The sequence below is a fragment of the Aquarana catesbeiana genome, linkage group LG01 (genome assembly GCF_042186555.1).
Source record: "Aquarana catesbeiana isolate 2022-GZ linkage group LG01, ASM4218655v1, whole genome shotgun sequence".
Classification (NCBI taxonomy): domain Eukaryota; kingdom Metazoa; phylum Chordata; class Amphibia; order Anura; family Ranidae; genus Aquarana; species Aquarana catesbeiana.
Window position 1 is genome coordinate 596328119 of NC_133324.1, and position 17441 is coordinate 596345559.

The 17441-nt window shown below is 41.8% G+C and overlaps 1 protein-coding gene across 1 annotated transcript in view; it reads right to left on the bottom strand.

The window, feature by feature from the left end:
* Positions 1 to 241: 241 nt before the first annotated feature.
* Positions 242 to 17441, bottom strand: part of WRN (WRN RecQ like helicase) — a 248909-nt gene continuing 231709 nt past the window's right edge. The window contains exons 33-35 of the mRNA XM_073598473.1: positions 4375 to 4595; positions 2265 to 2420; positions 242 to 1604 (exon numbers count right to left, since the gene is read on the bottom strand). Of these exons, the coding sequence (XP_073454574.1) occupies positions 1494 to 1604; positions 2265 to 2420; positions 4375 to 4595 (488 nt within the window). The 3' untranslated portion in view covers positions 242 to 1493. The remainder of the gene's footprint in view (positions 1605 to 2264; positions 2421 to 4374; positions 4596 to 17441) is intronic.

Below are 17441 nucleotides of genomic sequence, written 5' to 3' on the forward strand. Positions count from 1 at the left end.
ACACATTACCCAGTCCATAACAGTATAGATATCCAGCTTGATATTCTTCCCCATTGAGACCTGATGCATTTTCAAAGTGCCCTTTTAACTTTTTTTAGCAGTGTGTATACATATATATATATATATACATACATACACGCACACATACATACAAAACACACATGCCTCATCTTCCCATCTCTAATTACTGTGTCACTTGTAAAGAAATGGCCGATAAGCATTTGGGAATGCAGTTTTATTATAAATAAAGCACATAATCTTTTTACACATTGAAAAAGTGTTTAATTGTTCAACATACACTATTTATAGACATATCCAGAAAACAATACAAAGGTATAAACTAGTGTGAAGCTCTGTTCACATCCTCTTACTCCACACTACAGAAAGAATTCCATTCTTTTTTTATATCCTTTTAAGTAATGGTTACGCTCCTCTGTTTGTAGTTTATGATATCTCTGCTTGGGTTTGATGTTACTGCCATAAGTGTTGAGTTTTTCCCATTGTGACATACAATATACCAATAAAAATATCTTCTTTTAAACATGGAGGAGAAACAACAGGTTAGTCTGGATAAGATCACAGCAGTCATTCACAGACTCACTGCTGTTACATTGGTTTTATCAGATACTGAGCAGGGTTTTAAAAAAGTTTGCTCACGGTAGTTGAATTGTTAAGGACCTCACACATGGTAAAATGCACTATATTTATTTTCAATTAACATCAACCCAACCATCACAAGGAACATAAGAAGGACAAATGATTACATGCTTCTTTTTGCAAGTGAACATCAATAAAATGGCAGCTTCATCCATGCTGAAGAAAAATAAGGCATATCGGTCATTTTAAGCCTTAGGTCCATAGCTAGGTAATGCTAATGGTGTCAATTAATCAGGCGGTTGAAAGTGCAATGATGATGTGAAAAATGCAGTAGCTCACAAAGCCAGTAGAGAGCAATATAGTAGCACTATAATGGGAAATTGTAAGTAGTATAATTCAGGGTTATAATGTCAAATTGTAATCGTAAATCACAGGGCATTTATCAATGCAGCACACCATTAATTCACAAAAATGTAAAAAAAAACTAAAATAACAATTTTCCAAATGCAGAATAATAAATTGCATGTAGCATGTTCACAGTCTGACCATAAGTCCAGGGAATGTCTCAATTAAATTTTACAATGCTCAATGCTAGCTTTGTGTGAACATATCATCTTTATATATATAGATCTCTTCTGTAGGCAGCCCATATATATAGTCACATTTTTTTTCATTTGAGCCCAAAGGATAACAGAGTCTCCATTAAGAATACATTAGGAGAGCCACAATATATCATTGAAGCTTATAGTTTTAACAAACAATATCAGCACTTTAATTATCTACTTACAACTAAGTGAAAATATTTCACAGTTTATATTATGGTATAATAATGCTACCTGGTAGCATGTTTATATTGTACACCTGTTAAAAATGCTGGCAGCATTTATATATCTATTTCAACCAAAAAGGCCTTTCTTTGTTCCAGTTTTGGCTTTTTTGCCAAAATTGGATGGTGTGGAATTTTGTTTGGAAGTGCCAAACCATTCAGGCAGTTTTCTTTTTGAAGTCTGAAATATAAAAAGAACAAAGGATTATATAACATAATCATATATTAATTGGTCTCATAAACTACAAAGACGGTCTCTGACTGGTAAGAAACAGCAAATTACACATATAATATTTAACAGTTTACATTTTGCTCTAGGTAAAAAAAAAAAAAAAAAAAAAAAAAAAAAAAAAAAGGCAAGCTTAACAAAAAATAGCTGATGTTTTTAATTGTAGATTGCTTGTAGTGTTCAGTTTAGAAAAAAGTTCCAGCTTGGACATTCTATGCATTAAGGTAAAAAAACCTTCTGCGTCACAGGATCCCCCTTCCTCACCCCCCTTTATACTTACCTGAGCCCATTCTCGATCCATCATTGTGCAGGAGAGCAACAGCTTTTTCTGCTCTCTTCCTCCTCACAGGGCAGATTGATAGCAGTTGGAACCATTGGCTACCGCTGCGGGGCGGTCAATCATATTCTGTGTTGAGGGAGTAGAGGGCAGGAGCGAGCTGCACACGGTCTGTGGGGACATACGCTGGAGGAGGAATGAGAAGCACCGGCGGGGGACACCAGAAGAGGAGGATTTTGGCTGCTTTGTCCAAAACCATTACACAGAGCAGGTAAGTATGACATGATTATTTTATTTTAAAAAAAGAAAGTTTACAATCACTTTAATAGTTTTACCTGTAACTGTGATTCTGAAAATAGTTCTTCAGTATCTTCATCTTCTCCTGGTTGATTCCATGAAGCAAGCTTGATAGGGGCTACTGAAGAAGTCTTAGGCAGCTCCAGTTTTGTGGGAGCTATATGGTCGTCAGTTGTGCTCTCCCTCACTGGCTTCTGAAATAGTAAAAGCAATATTACTATAATATCTAAATCATCTAAACTGTCAATGGGCCACATAACTTTTTACTTATCACTGGCAGCTCCTGGGTTCATAACAAAATGAGAAATGCCAGGGTAAGGGAGGGTATTAAAGAATAAAGCATTTATCCAGAATACCTCACTATGGTACAGTAGATAAAGTACCAAATGCAAGATCTTGTATGGAAAATTTTTTTCTGCATACGACAGACACCATAAAGACCTTGGATACATTGTGCTTGCCATTTTTTTGACCAATACTATTTAGTTTAATCTCTGGTACATGAACCAATTCCCGCCCGGCCTATAGCAAAATGACGGCCGAGAAGTGGTTCAGTTATCCTGACTGGGCGTCATATGACGTCCAGCAGGATGAGTGCGATCGCGTGCCCTAGGGGGCATGCAGTGATCGCTGTTGTGGTGTGTCAGTCTGACACACTGTAACACCAATCTTGGTAAAGAGCGTGATCAGCCATGTCCAATCACGGCTTATCACAGTGTAAACAGGAAGAGCCGTTTATTGGCTTTTCCTCACTCACGTCTGACGGGGTGGGGGTCTGTGCTGATTGTTTATCAGCGCGCAGCCCCCCCCCCCCGTAGATGCCCGCCCAGGACCACCAGGAATGCCGCCGGGACCACCAGGGATGCCCACAAAGGACGCCCACCAGGTATGCCACCCTGGACCACCAGGGATATGCCAATCAGTGCCCAGGCAGATGCCAGTTTATCAGCAATGCCTGCCAGTGCCATCAGTGATGCCTATCAGTGCCGTCTATCAGTGCCCATCAGTGTCGCCTATCAGTGCCCACCAGGGCCACCTATCAATGCTGCATATCAGTGCTGTATATTAGTGCCACCTATCAATGCCCATAGTGCTGCATATCAGTGCACACCTCATTGGTGCCACCTTATCAGTGCCTGTCAGTGCAGCCTCTTCAGTGAAGGAGAAAACTTACTTATTTACAAAATTTTATAACAGAAACAAAGAAAACCTTTTTTTTCAAATTTTTTTGTCTTTTTTTTCTGTTTAGCAAAAAATAAAAACTGCAGAGGTGATCAAATGCCACCAAAAGAAAGCTCTATTTGTGGAAACAAAATGATAAAAATTTTGTTTGGGTACAGTGTAGCATGACCACGCAATTGCCATTTAAAAAGTGACAGCGCTGAAAGCTGAAAATTGGCTTGGACAGGAAGGGGGGGGGGTGCCTGGTATTGAAGTGGTTAACCACCTCAATACCAGACACTTTTACCTCCTTCCTGCCCTGGCCAATTTTCAGCTTTCAGTGCTGTTGCACTTTGAATGACATAATTTTTTTGAGACAGATAGAGCTTTCTTTTGGTGGTATTTATTCACCACTGGGTTTTTATTTTTTGAAAAAAAGAAGAAAAAATATGATAAAAAACCCAAAAAACCCTTTCCTTAATTTCTGTTTTAAAAATTTGCAAATAAGTATGCTTCTTCACTGATGTGCGCTGATGAGGCTGCACTGATGGGCATTGATGAGGCTCCACTGTCATGCTACATTGATAACCAGGGTACTGATGATCCGTGTAAATGTCCCCTGTTACAGGAAAGCTGGTTATCGACTTTCCTTTCCTCAGACAGTGACAGCACTGAGGAAAGGAAATGCCGATAACCGGCATTTGTTTACATGTGATCAGCTGTAATTGGACACAGCTGATCACATGGTAAAGAGCCAACGTCATTGGCTCTTTACCCTGATCAGTGTCCACACCACTGATCACCACGCTGTGTGCCCCTGCAAAAATGGGAGGACGTCATATGAACAGGAGCGGTCCCACCCAGTCGGCATTGTACAATAGGCCGGAAGGGAACCGAGTAAAGTATATGCTCCACAAATTGCACCTGAATTTAAGGATAAATAATCACTGCATTTAATTAGCAAGATAAGGTTTGTATTTTACTAACCTTCTTCTCAATCCAGGAGCTGTTATCAAAACAAATCTTTGACTGTGATAGTCTCCCAGGCTGCACATCAAGGCCTTGTAATGATTTGCTTGTTGAGGACTCTGGCTTTTTTTCACTTCCACGATTCCCCTCTTTTTCAAGTAGTGTTATCACCATTCTTATTAAGTATATATCGATTTCAGGTGCCACCAAAGAACGAATAGCTTGAAAACTTGAAAGATCTGTGAATACACATACAGCCTATAAGTTTATGTACAGAAAAAATGTCTGGCATAATTTCTCATTTCAACCATAATGCAGGAACACATTCTGTTTTTGTTCTCAATAGTAGCCACACTAAAATGGAAATACAAATGCTAAATTCACAGTCAAAACACATACATTTACTATTTTACATGTTGAAGGATTGTTCAGCTAATCTTATCAATTTACACACCTCTGCCACACTGCGCACCCAGGAGGATCATTTTATTTTCTCATTCAGTTTTATGACTTCTTGGATTACTGCACTGCTAACAGGACTGAGATGATAATGCCAAATCCTTGCCCACTGAGCAGACTGGATGCTACAAAGTTGAACATAGAAGCTGCATTGAGGAACTAGGAGTAAGTGTGGCAGAGGTGTTTATATAAAAAGATTAGCAGTACAGAATTACAAATCCTTTCGCTGAACATTAAAAGGATATGCATTTAAGTGTTAGCCGCTGGTATACAGTTCAGCTATAATCCAATGGGAAAAAATAAGAATATTAGCTGCTTCGAAATTCTCTCTAGCTTCCAGTGTTACAAGGACTCACTCTCTCTTATCAACTATAAATAAATTAATTAGCATGTCTGAATGAATGTTTGAACAGTGTTCTCTATGACAACCATAAGCATTACCAAAGATTGTTGTTTCTTTGGCATATTGTTTCTTTGGCATATCTAAAAGCCTGGACTAAACTAAAATTACATAAAAAAAAAATTAAAAAAAAGAAGAGCACAATGTTTGGGGCTTATACATTCATAGGCAGATATAGTATATATCTTGAATCATTATGCTTATATATTACTTAAACCTATCTTGTATGCCGGATACACATGTGGTACTTGTTAAAATCTTAACTCCAAGCATCGTTCTTACAGTTTTAAAAACTATTTAATATTTGCGGTCATTCATAAATTTTTTTTTTTTTTTACTTGCATACATGTTACTAAGCTCCAAAAAGCTGGTGCCAGAAATTACAGCAGAAGCCACACTTTAGGCTCTCCACTGCTTTGGAACAACATTTCCACTGTTGTGCGGGCCGCTGCCTCCTCCTGCAACGCACAGCACAGCGATGATGCCGAGGCTGTGGTTTTCTGCAGAGTGAGGAGGGCATAGGCACATCACCTAAGTCCACCTGTTATAAAAACGAAAAAAAAAAAAAAATAAATAATAAATGCACATCTTATTTTGCATGTAAAAAATATGCAATTATTATTACTTTCAATATTTTTTTGTTTAACACTGGAGCCCGCAAAGCATTGCACATGTGTTCTTTCAATGCCAGGGTCCTACAGATTCTCAGTACACTGAGATATGGGAAAACAGTTACTGAATCGAAGGAAGAATTAAAAATGGTTCTAAAGGCAGGTGATTTTTACCTTAATGCATTTTATGCATTAAGGTAAACAACCTTCTGGGTGCAGCTAGTCCACCTAGTAACCCCCCTCCCCCCTCCAATCATACTTACCTGAACCCCATCTCGATCCAACGATGTGCATGAGAGCAGTGGCTCTCCCGGGTCGCTCTCTCCTCATTGGCTAACAGCAGCAGGAGCCATTGGCATTACAATTACAGCCAGTGAGCCAATGAGGAGAGAGCAGGAGGCGGGGCAGAGCCACGCTGTGTGTGTGAATAGACAATGTCCATTCACAAGAGCGAGCCTGCTTAAGTGTCCCCATAACCAGAGGCTTGCTATTGGGGGCACTCAGCAGGGGGAAGGAGCCAGGACTGCCAGTGGGAGACCCAAAAAGAAGAGGATCTAGGCTGCTCTGTGCAAAACCATTGCACATAGCAGGTAAGTATAACATGTTTGTATTTTTTTTATTCATTTCTTCACAATAACTTTAAATTTTAGTGTTATCTTTTATGTTGTTTTATCGTAGATTTTTGCACAGGCCAACAGTGCACAAGAGGTAAACTGTTCAGAGAATGAATTCACACAGAAATACTGTGAAACTATGGAACCAAACAAACATTCTAGTAAGCCTTAATGCACAAAACAGAATGATCTTCCACTAGTGCAATGTTTTATTTACATTCCTAAGCAATGGGCATAGCATTTCCACATTGATCTATTGTTTTCTTATAACTTATTGGCCAGTGGAGAGTTCCCCTCATTGTTTTTTTTGTACATTCCTAAACCATCGACTGCCTATACATTGAGGCACGTACTCAGTGTTTAGTGATTTTTTTTTTGTTTTGCTTTTTTACTGAAATGACGATGTACATTTTTTTTTTGCTGTACTTACCTCACATTGTTACCAAATTTACAATATTTTATTTACTTTGATGAATTGACTACTTTATCGCATGCAAAAAAAAAAACTCACAAAGCTGGATTTCGCAAAGTCCAGGAAACTCTCACTGATGTAGTGGAGTAAGCACGTAGAGGTACTGGGGGGCACCTTGTCCTTAGGAGTCCTCATGAGTTGTCTTATCCACCTAGCAATGATGGATTTAGAGACAAGGAGCCCTTAATGATATCCTGCTGGCAACAGAGTCTGTTTTTAAAAAAGAGGTTTGGGTGGACCCTGACAGCTCTGACCACATTAAAACAGTGGAGCGCAATCCCTTTGGGATGCTTTGGAGCAGAATACAAAGGAAAGAAGGACAATGTCCACATTAAGATGGAAGGTTGAGACCACCTTGAGTAGAAAGGAGGATCTTAATCGTGCTATCCTTGTGAAGAATCAAGAAAGTCTCTTTTCATGATGGAGCTGCTAATTCAGAAGCACGTATGACAGATGTGATAGCCACTAATATGTACACACTTTGCAGGAGAAATCATCCAAGCTGAATTCCCTAATGGGTTCAAACGGTGGTTTCTGCAGGGTAAAGGGAACCAAACTGAGATCCCAATGAAGCACAAGGTGCTGCAATAGGGGCTAATTCATGAAAAACCTTGAATAAAGGTTCTAACAAGGGAGAATGAGGACAGAGGCTGCTGGAATAGGCTGGTTAAGACCAAAACCTGTTTCGTAAGAGTACCAAGACCAAATTTTGGTCAAGTCCTAACTGTGGGAAGGCCAGAATACAATGTGCGGTAATCTCTGGGGTTGATAAGCTTGTGTTCACACCAGGCAAAATATGATTTCCAGGTACAGTAGTTTATCTTTCGTGGCTTTTCTGAGTAAGGTCGGAATGAGTCAAAGATACTCTCGTCCCTCAAAACCTGGGTTTTAATAGCCATTCTGCTACAGCCATTGTTGCCAGGGGCCTTGAGATGGCAGGTCTGAACCATTTAGAAATGGCCAGGGATCATCTCCCAGAAGTACGAGTATGGCTGTGTACCAGGTTCTTGGGGGCCAGTTTAGTGCAATCACAAATTTTTTTTTCTCTTCCTCTACTTTGCCAAATGAAGGATCCACATTGAAGAAAGGCATATGACTGGAATGGTCTAGGCAGTAACATTGGAGGAAATCCGCCTGCCAACTGTCCCGTCCCAGAATGTGATCAGTGGAAAATGCAGGACAGTGGTTCTCAGTGAATGCGACTTTTTGATTGGATGAACCTGAAGAAGGGGGGTCCAGTGACACATAGCCATAACTTTTGCTCTGAGCTCAAAAATGTTGATGGGGAACTTTGCTACTATTGAGGACCAGATTCCTTGAACCATGAGAGAGTGGAATACTCCTTCCCAGCCTATGAGGCTGGCATCTTATATCACTTTCCGTGAGCATGGATTAAACAAATCCTCCAGTTCCAAAGTTGGGTTGGAAATCCACCAAGATCCAGAGCTTCTTGCTTGACTGGAGAGATGCATAGGAAGATCGAGAGAGTGTGTTTTTCTCACATCAGGCCCAAAACCCTCATGCAAAAAAGAGGATTGGCTGGCTCCTAGGCTGCAGAGTACAATTGTGGAAACAGAGTCTGGATTTTGTCCAGGGGAAGAAGACCTTGGGCAGGAATATATCCAAGATGAGGTCCAGATAATCCAAATGATGAGACAGTTCCACTGCTGACTCCTGGAGGTTTATGATCCATCAAAATCTCTGGAGAGTCTTCATAATCTGTTGGGATTTGGCTGACAGAATCTGACTTGACTGTTCCAGTAGGTCACCCAGATATTCCACAATGGGGATGCCCTGAGAGTGAAACAGGGCAAGAACAGGGGCTAACAACATTGATGAAGACCTGAGGTGCAGTGGACAAGTCAAAAGGAAGGGCAACAAACCGATAATGTTGCATGCCCACAGAAAAATGCAGGATGCATTGATGTGCTGGGAGGGTGGGGACATGTTAATAGACATCCTGAATGTCCACAGAGACCAGAAAGTCTCCTGGATGGAAGGAAGCAATGATCGACTGGGCAGATTTCTTTCTATGGAATTTTTGTACCAAGAGGAAGGTGTTGAAAACCTTTAGATCCAGTATGGAGGACATACTTATTTGGCTTTGGGGAAAGTGAACAGGTTCAAATAGAAATCTTGAAACCTCTCCTTTTTTTGGGACCTTGAAAGATGTGCCATATCAAAGAAGCGTAAGGGTCTTCCAGTTTTTGTGGTGATCTTGGCAAATTTTAAGGGGGGGTAGAGATATAAACTGCAGTTTGTAACCTTTAGATATCACGTTCCAGGCCTAAGCATATAAGACGTCCCGGGACCAAATGGCCGCAAAGGTCAGCAGACATCCCTGATAAGTGGGAGGACCCCCTCACTGAGAGGAGGACTTAGGGGTACAGGAGTTATGGCAGAACTATGTTCGAGGCATTGGTTAGGAGGAACTAAAGGAACACTTAGGTTCAGAAGACTCAAGCTTCCTAAAAAGAGGTCTCACCTTTTTCTGGGACAAAAGGGTACTTTTTGTCTCAGTGACCACCCTGATAAGATTATCCAGTAATTTGCCAAAAAGGCAATCACATCAAAGTATGGTATATAAAGTGGCAATTCCTACATTGAACCACCGCAGGGCCAAAGAGTCCTCTGCATTTACACTGGAAAAAGGCCCATTGTGGATATTTATTTTTTTTTTTTTCAATCTTTATTTAGGTTTTAAATATCCATACAAAAGGGAAAGAAAAGAAAAACATACAATAACCCACACATCCTATCTCTAAAACCTCCCCTCTTCCCGCCCTCCCCTAACCATACCCCCCCCCCCCCCCCAGACCCCAATACTGTTTTTCCACTAGTGTAGGACACCTATTTCCCCCTTGGGGGTCAAATTAACTCAGCATCATTTCAGCGTATATGGGAGATTTCCTGAAGGCCGCCCACACTGCCCATCTTCCTCCCACCTTCGCTTGCTCTTTAGATAACAAGTCTTTCTCCCTTTTCTCTAAGATATATGTTTCCTGTATTTTTAGAAACCAATCCCTAATCTTAGGGCCTTCAGCATTCTGCCAATTCTTGGGAATTTCACTTTTTGCTGTATTTAATAATACTGGAATTATGGACGTGTTGTACTCCCGATTACCTCCCTCCGAGCTATGAAACAAACATATCCAGGGGTCATATGGTATTGATTTGCCCGTTATCATCTCAATTATTTGAATTACCTCCTCCCAGAACTTTTTAGCCACCGGACAGCTCCACCATATGTGAGCCATAGACCCGGGCATCCTGCACCCCCTCCAACAGTTTGACGACCTGTCTGGTTGGTATTTATTGATTTTTACGGGCGTTACATACCATCTGGATAGGCACTTATAGTTTGACTCTATCATTTTTGTGTCAGTTGCCGTGCTGTGTGTTGCCTTTATTATATTACCCATTGCATTTTCTTCTAGTGGTACCCCCAAATCCTTCTCCCATTTCTTAATGAATGGCGGCATTTCCATCTCTCCACTGTTTAACAGCATTTTGTATATGGCGGACATGTACCCTTTGGTCTTATTGCTGCTAAATATTTTCTCTATTGGTAAGAGGCTATTTTCCTCTCTTATAGGCGCAGGAAGACTTTTGACAAAGTGCGAGAGTTGGGCATATCGCCATCCATTTAGTCTCATTAAGTCTCTACGTGTATCTAAGTGCTCGTAAGTGCCTATTTTCCCTTTCTTCACTATATCTTTTAATTGTGTTTCGTTGCTTAAGATCCAGTTACCCCCAACTTCCTCCATCCCCGGGGGAAACAGCTCATTGTTTTTTAAGTAAATCAGTGGTGAATTATACTCCCACCTGTTTAGTGTGTGCAACCAGTCCCAAATTTTAAATGTATGTTGTGTAATGATATGTGTGTTTGGTCCTAGCTTTCTACAACGTGGGGGATTCCATAACAAAAAATTCAAACGTGCGCTACTTAAGCCTATTTCCAGACTGACCCATCTTTTGTCAGTCCCTCCCTTAACCCAATCTACAGCCCGTGCAATTACTATTGCGTTATAATATTTTTTGAAGTCGGGGAGAGCCAACCCCCCTTGTGCTTTCCCTCTACATAATTCTTTATGTGCAACTCTGGGTTTCTTATTGTTCCAAACAAACCCCTTTAATATTTGTGTCAACTTTTTAAAGTAAATTTGAGGCAATGGGATAGGCAGCATTTGCATCTTATAGAATACTTTTGGGGCCAGCACCATCTTGACTGAATTGATTCGCCCTATCCATGAGGTCGGGCAGTGACTCATCCTTTTAGCTTCTGCTCGGACTTCGTCCAGAAGAGATACAAAGTTTAAGGCATATATCCTCATTGTGGATATTTGGTGAATAATAAATGCTGGCGCATCAACAAAAAGAGCAGGGGCATCAGGATCAGGATAGAACCGAGATCCTGAGACATGTTCTTAGACAGTTAAGGTCTGGCAGCTGGACATGGTCACAGAGGCAGTTTGCAGAGCAGGGCCTGAAAATTAGAACAAGGCCTTAGAAAGGGCTTCCAGATTTTTATCCACAGGGTCTTTAAACACTGCATTGTCCTTTACAAGGGCAGCTAAAGTCTTGTTAACCACTAGCCGACCAGCTCACACAGATATACTGCGACAGGTCGGCCTTCCTGCGCGAATCGACGTACCTGTACGTCGCTCTGGGCAAGGAGTATAGTGGGCGCGCTCCCATCGCGTGCCTGCGGACTCAATGTCCACCGGCGGGATCGCAGTGAGGAGAGGTAGAACGGGGAACTGCTTATGTAAACAAGGCAATTCCTCGTTCTGCCTAGTGACATAACAGAGATCTACTGTTCCCAGGAACAGTGATCTCTGTCATGTTCCTGGCAGCCCATCCCCTCTACAGTTGGAACACACTTAACCCCTTGATTGCCCCTAGTGTTAACCCCTTCCAGTGTCATTTTTACATTGATCAGTGCATTTTATAGCACTGATCAATGTAATAATGTCACTGGTCCCCAAAAAATGTAATTTGGGGTCAGATTTGTCCGTCGCAATGTCTCAGTCCCGCTAAAAATCGCAGATCACCGCCATTACCAAACTATTCCATAGTTTGTAGATGCGATAAATTTTGCGCAAACCAAATCAATACACGCCTATTGCGATTCTTTTTAACCAAAAATATGTAGAAGAATATAGATTGGCCTAAACTAATGAATACATTTGTTTTTTTATATATTTTTTTGGATATGTATTATAGCAAAAAGTAAAAAAAAGTTTTTTTTTTAAATTGTTCGTCTTTTTTTGTAAAAACCACAGAGGTGATCAAATACCACCAAAAGAAAGCTCTATTTGTGGGTAAAAAAGGACGTCAATTTTGTTTGGGTACAGCATCGCACGACCGTGTAATTGTCAGTTAAAGCGAAGCAGTGCCGTATCGCAAAAAATGGCCTGGTCATTAAGTTGGCAAATCCTTCCAGGGCTCAAGTGGTTACGACAGGGGATGGCTGGGTTCACACCAGGGATTATCCACTTTTTAAGAACCCTGCACAAATAGGATATTGCAGGGGAAAATTCTTGGCAGGGCAAAGATCTATCCTAATCGTACAGTACAGGACACAGGATGAGTATTCACAAACCTTGGGTTATAGGCTTGTAACATCATGTGATTGGACACTGGCAAAGTATTTGAGAATACACCCCTTGGGCACCCGCTCTATAACTCTACCCTACTATATGAGTCCTCTTATGCAGAAAATCAATCTTCGCCTGTTATAAACCTCGAACATAAAAAATTAACCGAGAATATCCTTATATAGTGTGTACTAGCCTAAATCCAAAGCATTGCATGTCCTTTCTCTCTGATCTCCCTTCCCTCTGCTATCTGCATGAATCACTGATAATACTCTATGCTGACTCCACAGACTCCCGGATGATGGTCCAACTGCCCCCTCCAGCACACAACAGCTGACTGGTGACTGTGAATGTTTCCCTGTGAGCCTTTTAGAGGAGGGTGTGTGCATTCCCACAATCAGGTTTCACATTTCACTGAGCTCCATTCTCTAGCTCTGCAGTGCGTGTAGTGTCAGCTCCCCACCCGCTGCCTTCTACTGCTAAGAAATAGCCTTTGATCTGTGTGTTTTAGCAGGCTGTGGAGGAAAGTTAGCTGCAGAAAAACAGGTACAACTTACACAGAAAAATAAGTTTCATTTCTGTGCATCACCTGAGGCTAGTCATTTCAGTGGGTATATGTAAGGGGTTACAACCACTTTAGTTTACAAAACTTCGCTACAGGAAGGTCCACACCCAGGTTGCTGCATACTCCTTCAGGATATGGTGCACCCTAATCAGTGAGTACCCCACAGGGGATCACCATCCCCCGTTGCTTTGGTGGAAAGCAGGTAAAAGGGAGCCACAGCTAGAAATGTAAAATTTCCAGAAATTTTGAAGCCATGGGAAAAAAAATCGTTTTCCCATGTTTTTTCCTGGAAAATGGAAATTTTGGAAAAATTTAAAAAGAAATTCAGTGTGGAGTAGTTTTACAAACTGAAAGTAATTTTGTTACACCGGGAAGGTGAAATGCATTTCACATAAAAGTATTATGCTTGCTTTTTAAAATTGTATTTTTTATTACAAGTGGAATAACAAGGTCTGTATATGTTAAAAACATTTCAACTATATATGAGAACAAGTTACCAACCCCCTTTCTCTCGCAATAATTTAAAAGCTTCTTGCCAATATGCATTTCAGGTATTGACAATGCTGATCCAGAAGCATATATTGCTCTTGCAAGTGCTTTATCAATTTTCTCCTGATTTTCAGGTGTCATTTTATCTACAAATTAAGGGATTGTGTATTTTTGGGAGGCTGTGGTTTGTAACACTTCCTTACTTGAAGATGCTGCTGGTGAGGAACACTTTGGGATGATCCAAAAGCAGCAGAAAAGACGGAAAATTTACTTTCGTTTGCATTATGATCCTCCTCATTTCATTCCATAAAGTATTTTCAATATCTTTAGGGCACCTCTGGCATGCAAGGATGTGTTTTGTCATCTTGTAACATTTCGAAAAGATTATTTCTTTTCACAGTATTTGTAAATTGCAGTTTTGCTCTCAGCAGATATTGCACTGTGGAAAGGTTTCAAAACTCTAGATGCTGGTCTCAGCATTTTACTAAGAGGAGGAAAAGGAAAACCAATTTACTAGACCAGGGGCCTCCAAAGTTCGGCCCTGCGGGCCACATGTCTCCCGTTAGGACATTTTGTCAGGCCCACAGCTACAGTCATCAGACTCACTGCAGGGACGGACTCTGCTCGAGTTGCGGGGCTTGATTTGCATTCTGACATACATGGAGGGGGTGTGCGGTGCAAGTCCCGCAACTCGAGTAAGCCAACAAATTCTTAATTATTTCAGTGCAGACCTGCTGCACCTCCCAGCTCCTGCCCCGCAGTTAAATTCAGTGTCCTGTTTCGCTGTAATTTTCAAATGCAGGGTGCCTGTGTAAAAGCAGGGTGGGACGCGGGAAGTGCAGTAGGTCTGCTCTAATGCCAGCCCCTCAGAGAAGCAGCACAGCGGGAGTGAACACTGATCTACGGGGAAATACAAGGCAGTGATGGGGAAAGGAATGTGCTAGGGGGGGGGGGGGGCTCTGGTGGGGACACAAGTGTAGGGTGGGACTCTGATGGGGGACAAGAGTGTGTGTGTGTGTGGGGGGGCTGTGATGGAGGACACAAAATGTAGGTGGGGGCTCTGATGGGGACACATGTTCGGGGGGCCTGATGGATGGGGGACACAAGAGTGAGGGGGGGGGGTTCTGATGGAGGACACAAGTGTGCAGGGGGTGCTCTGATGGGGGACACAAGTGTGCAGGGGGGAACTGGTGGGGACACTGATAGGGTAACACAAAGGTGGGGTGGCACTGATGGGGGTACAAATGTGCAGGGGAGGCTCTGATGGGAACACAAATGTGTGTGTGTGTGTGGACTCTGATGGGCGACACAAATGTGCAGGGGGGCTCTGATGGGGACACACATGTAGGAGGGGGTGACTGATGTGGGACACATATGTGGGGGCTCTGATGGGGACACAAATGTGTGGGAGGGACTCTGATGTGGGACAAATGTGGGGTTGCTGATTGGGACATGGGCAGGAGGGGTTTTAATGGGTGTGGGGAGGTGGCTCTGAGGGGACACAAGCGTGTGGCAGGAGTTCTGATGGGTACACAAATGTGCAGGAGGTGGTTGTGATGGGAACACAAATGTGCAAGGGGGGTGTTAATGGGAACACAAGCATGTAGGGAGAGACTGATAAGGACACAATTGTATGAGGACACAACTGTGTGGGGAGAATCTGTGGGGACAGATGTATGGGGAAGATTATGCTGGGAACACAAATGTACGAGGCGACTGACAAGAACACAGATGTAAGGCCTCATGCACACTTAATGTTTATCCCTGATGCAAGAGGCTCTGGCATTTCGGTGTGGGCAGAGGATACAGGTGCACCATCCAGCCCCTCTGATGGCAGTTTTTTTTTAAATTCTATTCTTTTCCATAGCTGAGGATTCATAAATAACTTTTTTTTTCGGCCTACGAATATCTACAAAATATATGATGTGGCCCTCGAAGTAAAACGTTTGGAGACCCCTGTAATAGACTATAGGCAAACATTATGCTGTGATGGTGGAGAACATCAATATGAATCATTTAAAGGTTAATTTACCCTCTTACCTGTCAATTAAGGCATGAGAGGACAGAAACTATCATCTACTGCATTTCAACAATCACCCAACTATAGGAGATACAAGATGGAGCCCACAAGCAAACCAAACTGGAGCCTGTCCCGTGCAGTGCCCCCTAGTGGCAGATATGCATATTTCTCTTTTTTGAGAACTTTTATAAGTACAGTGTTACTTGAATTGTATTCCAGGATTTGCTTGTCTTCAGTTGAGAGAACTTGCAATAATTTAAGACTTTACATAAAGTCTCAGAAATCTTTCATGTTATAAAGTTTGAATACCATGTTAAAGATATATTGTTTATCGTTGTAAAAGAACATATTCCACAAAAAAATAAATGGCTTTGAAAAAAAAAAAAAAAAAAAAGAAAAAGCTATGTAAACCCAATAAAACTTCTTTAACCAGAGGAAAAAAAAAAAAAAACACACGGGAAAAAGTTTTAGTTCCCAAATTTTCCATTTTTCCCAGGCCTTACCATCCCTAGCCACAGCAAAAACTCAGGCAAACTTTCACTCTGGTGATGCCCCACACAACACTCAACCACAGAGTGGCGATGCTTCCCTTGACCAGAGCAGGTGTTGATTTTAATACTGGCATCTGCATCTGACTCTATTTACATTTCAGGCATACAAGCGGCCTACCTGACAAAGGTACATTTTTCTGCAACTATGTCACAATTTCTTGGACAACTAAAGGCTTTCTTAGTCTTGCCATGCCCCTTTGGGTACAAAGAGACCTACTTAGTGTAAAGCCAAAAATGACATTCCCTGTTCATGATTCAAATGGAAAGGTCAATTTACAACGAGTAGGTCCATCCAGAAAAAAAAAATTTCACTCCTCTAAAAATCATTGTCAACCCCTATACAATGGAAAAAGAGTTCACTAAGGCCCCTTTCACACTGGGGCGGTGGGGGCGTCGGAGGTAAAACAGCGCTATTTTTAGCGCTGTTTTACCATCGTTTTTGCGGCTGTATTCGGCCGCTAGCGGTGCGGTTTTAACCCCCGCTGGCGGCCGAAAAAGGGTTAAATCCGCTCGTACCACTCCTTCACCGCTCCAAAGAAGCGGTTGGCAGGACTTTTTTTTACCGTCCTGCCAGCGCACCGCTTCAGTGTGAAAGCCCTCGGGCTTTCACACTGAACAAACAGCGGAGGCTGTTTAGGGGCGGTTTGCAGGCGGTATTTTTAACGCAATACCGCCTGCAAACCGCCCCAGTGTGAAAGGGGCCTTATAAATATGTAAATAAATCTCCTTAAAGTGTTACTAAACCCAGAACCTGCATTTACGATATCTGGTCTCCCACAGTACACAGAACATGGAAATTCAATTATTTTAGTAAATACAAACCGATAAATACCTTTTGTCATTAGCAGTATTTAGCAGCCATGTGTCTTCTATCAGTTTCTAATAAAGCCTGTAGGAGGAGTTGTCATTTCTCCCACAATTGTCCTATCAGAATGCAGGACCCTTGACCCTCTGACTGGACAGTGCTGATTGTCCCCGTGCTGAACACATGCACCCTCCCAAGGAAAAGAAAAAACTCTCTAGCAATACACACCAAACTGAGCATGTGTAGCCTGACTCGATAGACACTGTAAATATCAGGTTATGTTTTGGAGTCAGTGGAAGAAGAGGAGGATCAGAGAAGACAGAATTGAACAGCCTTTTTACACAATACAGAGGATTAACCCCTTAGTTTCCACACTAAGGGGTATAGGGAGGGAGACACCATCACAGAAACTGCCACAATTACTGTTTGTAATACGCTGTGACCCTCAATGTTCTTGACATCCACCTCGTAAAAACCCTGTGGATGTATAAACTTAAAG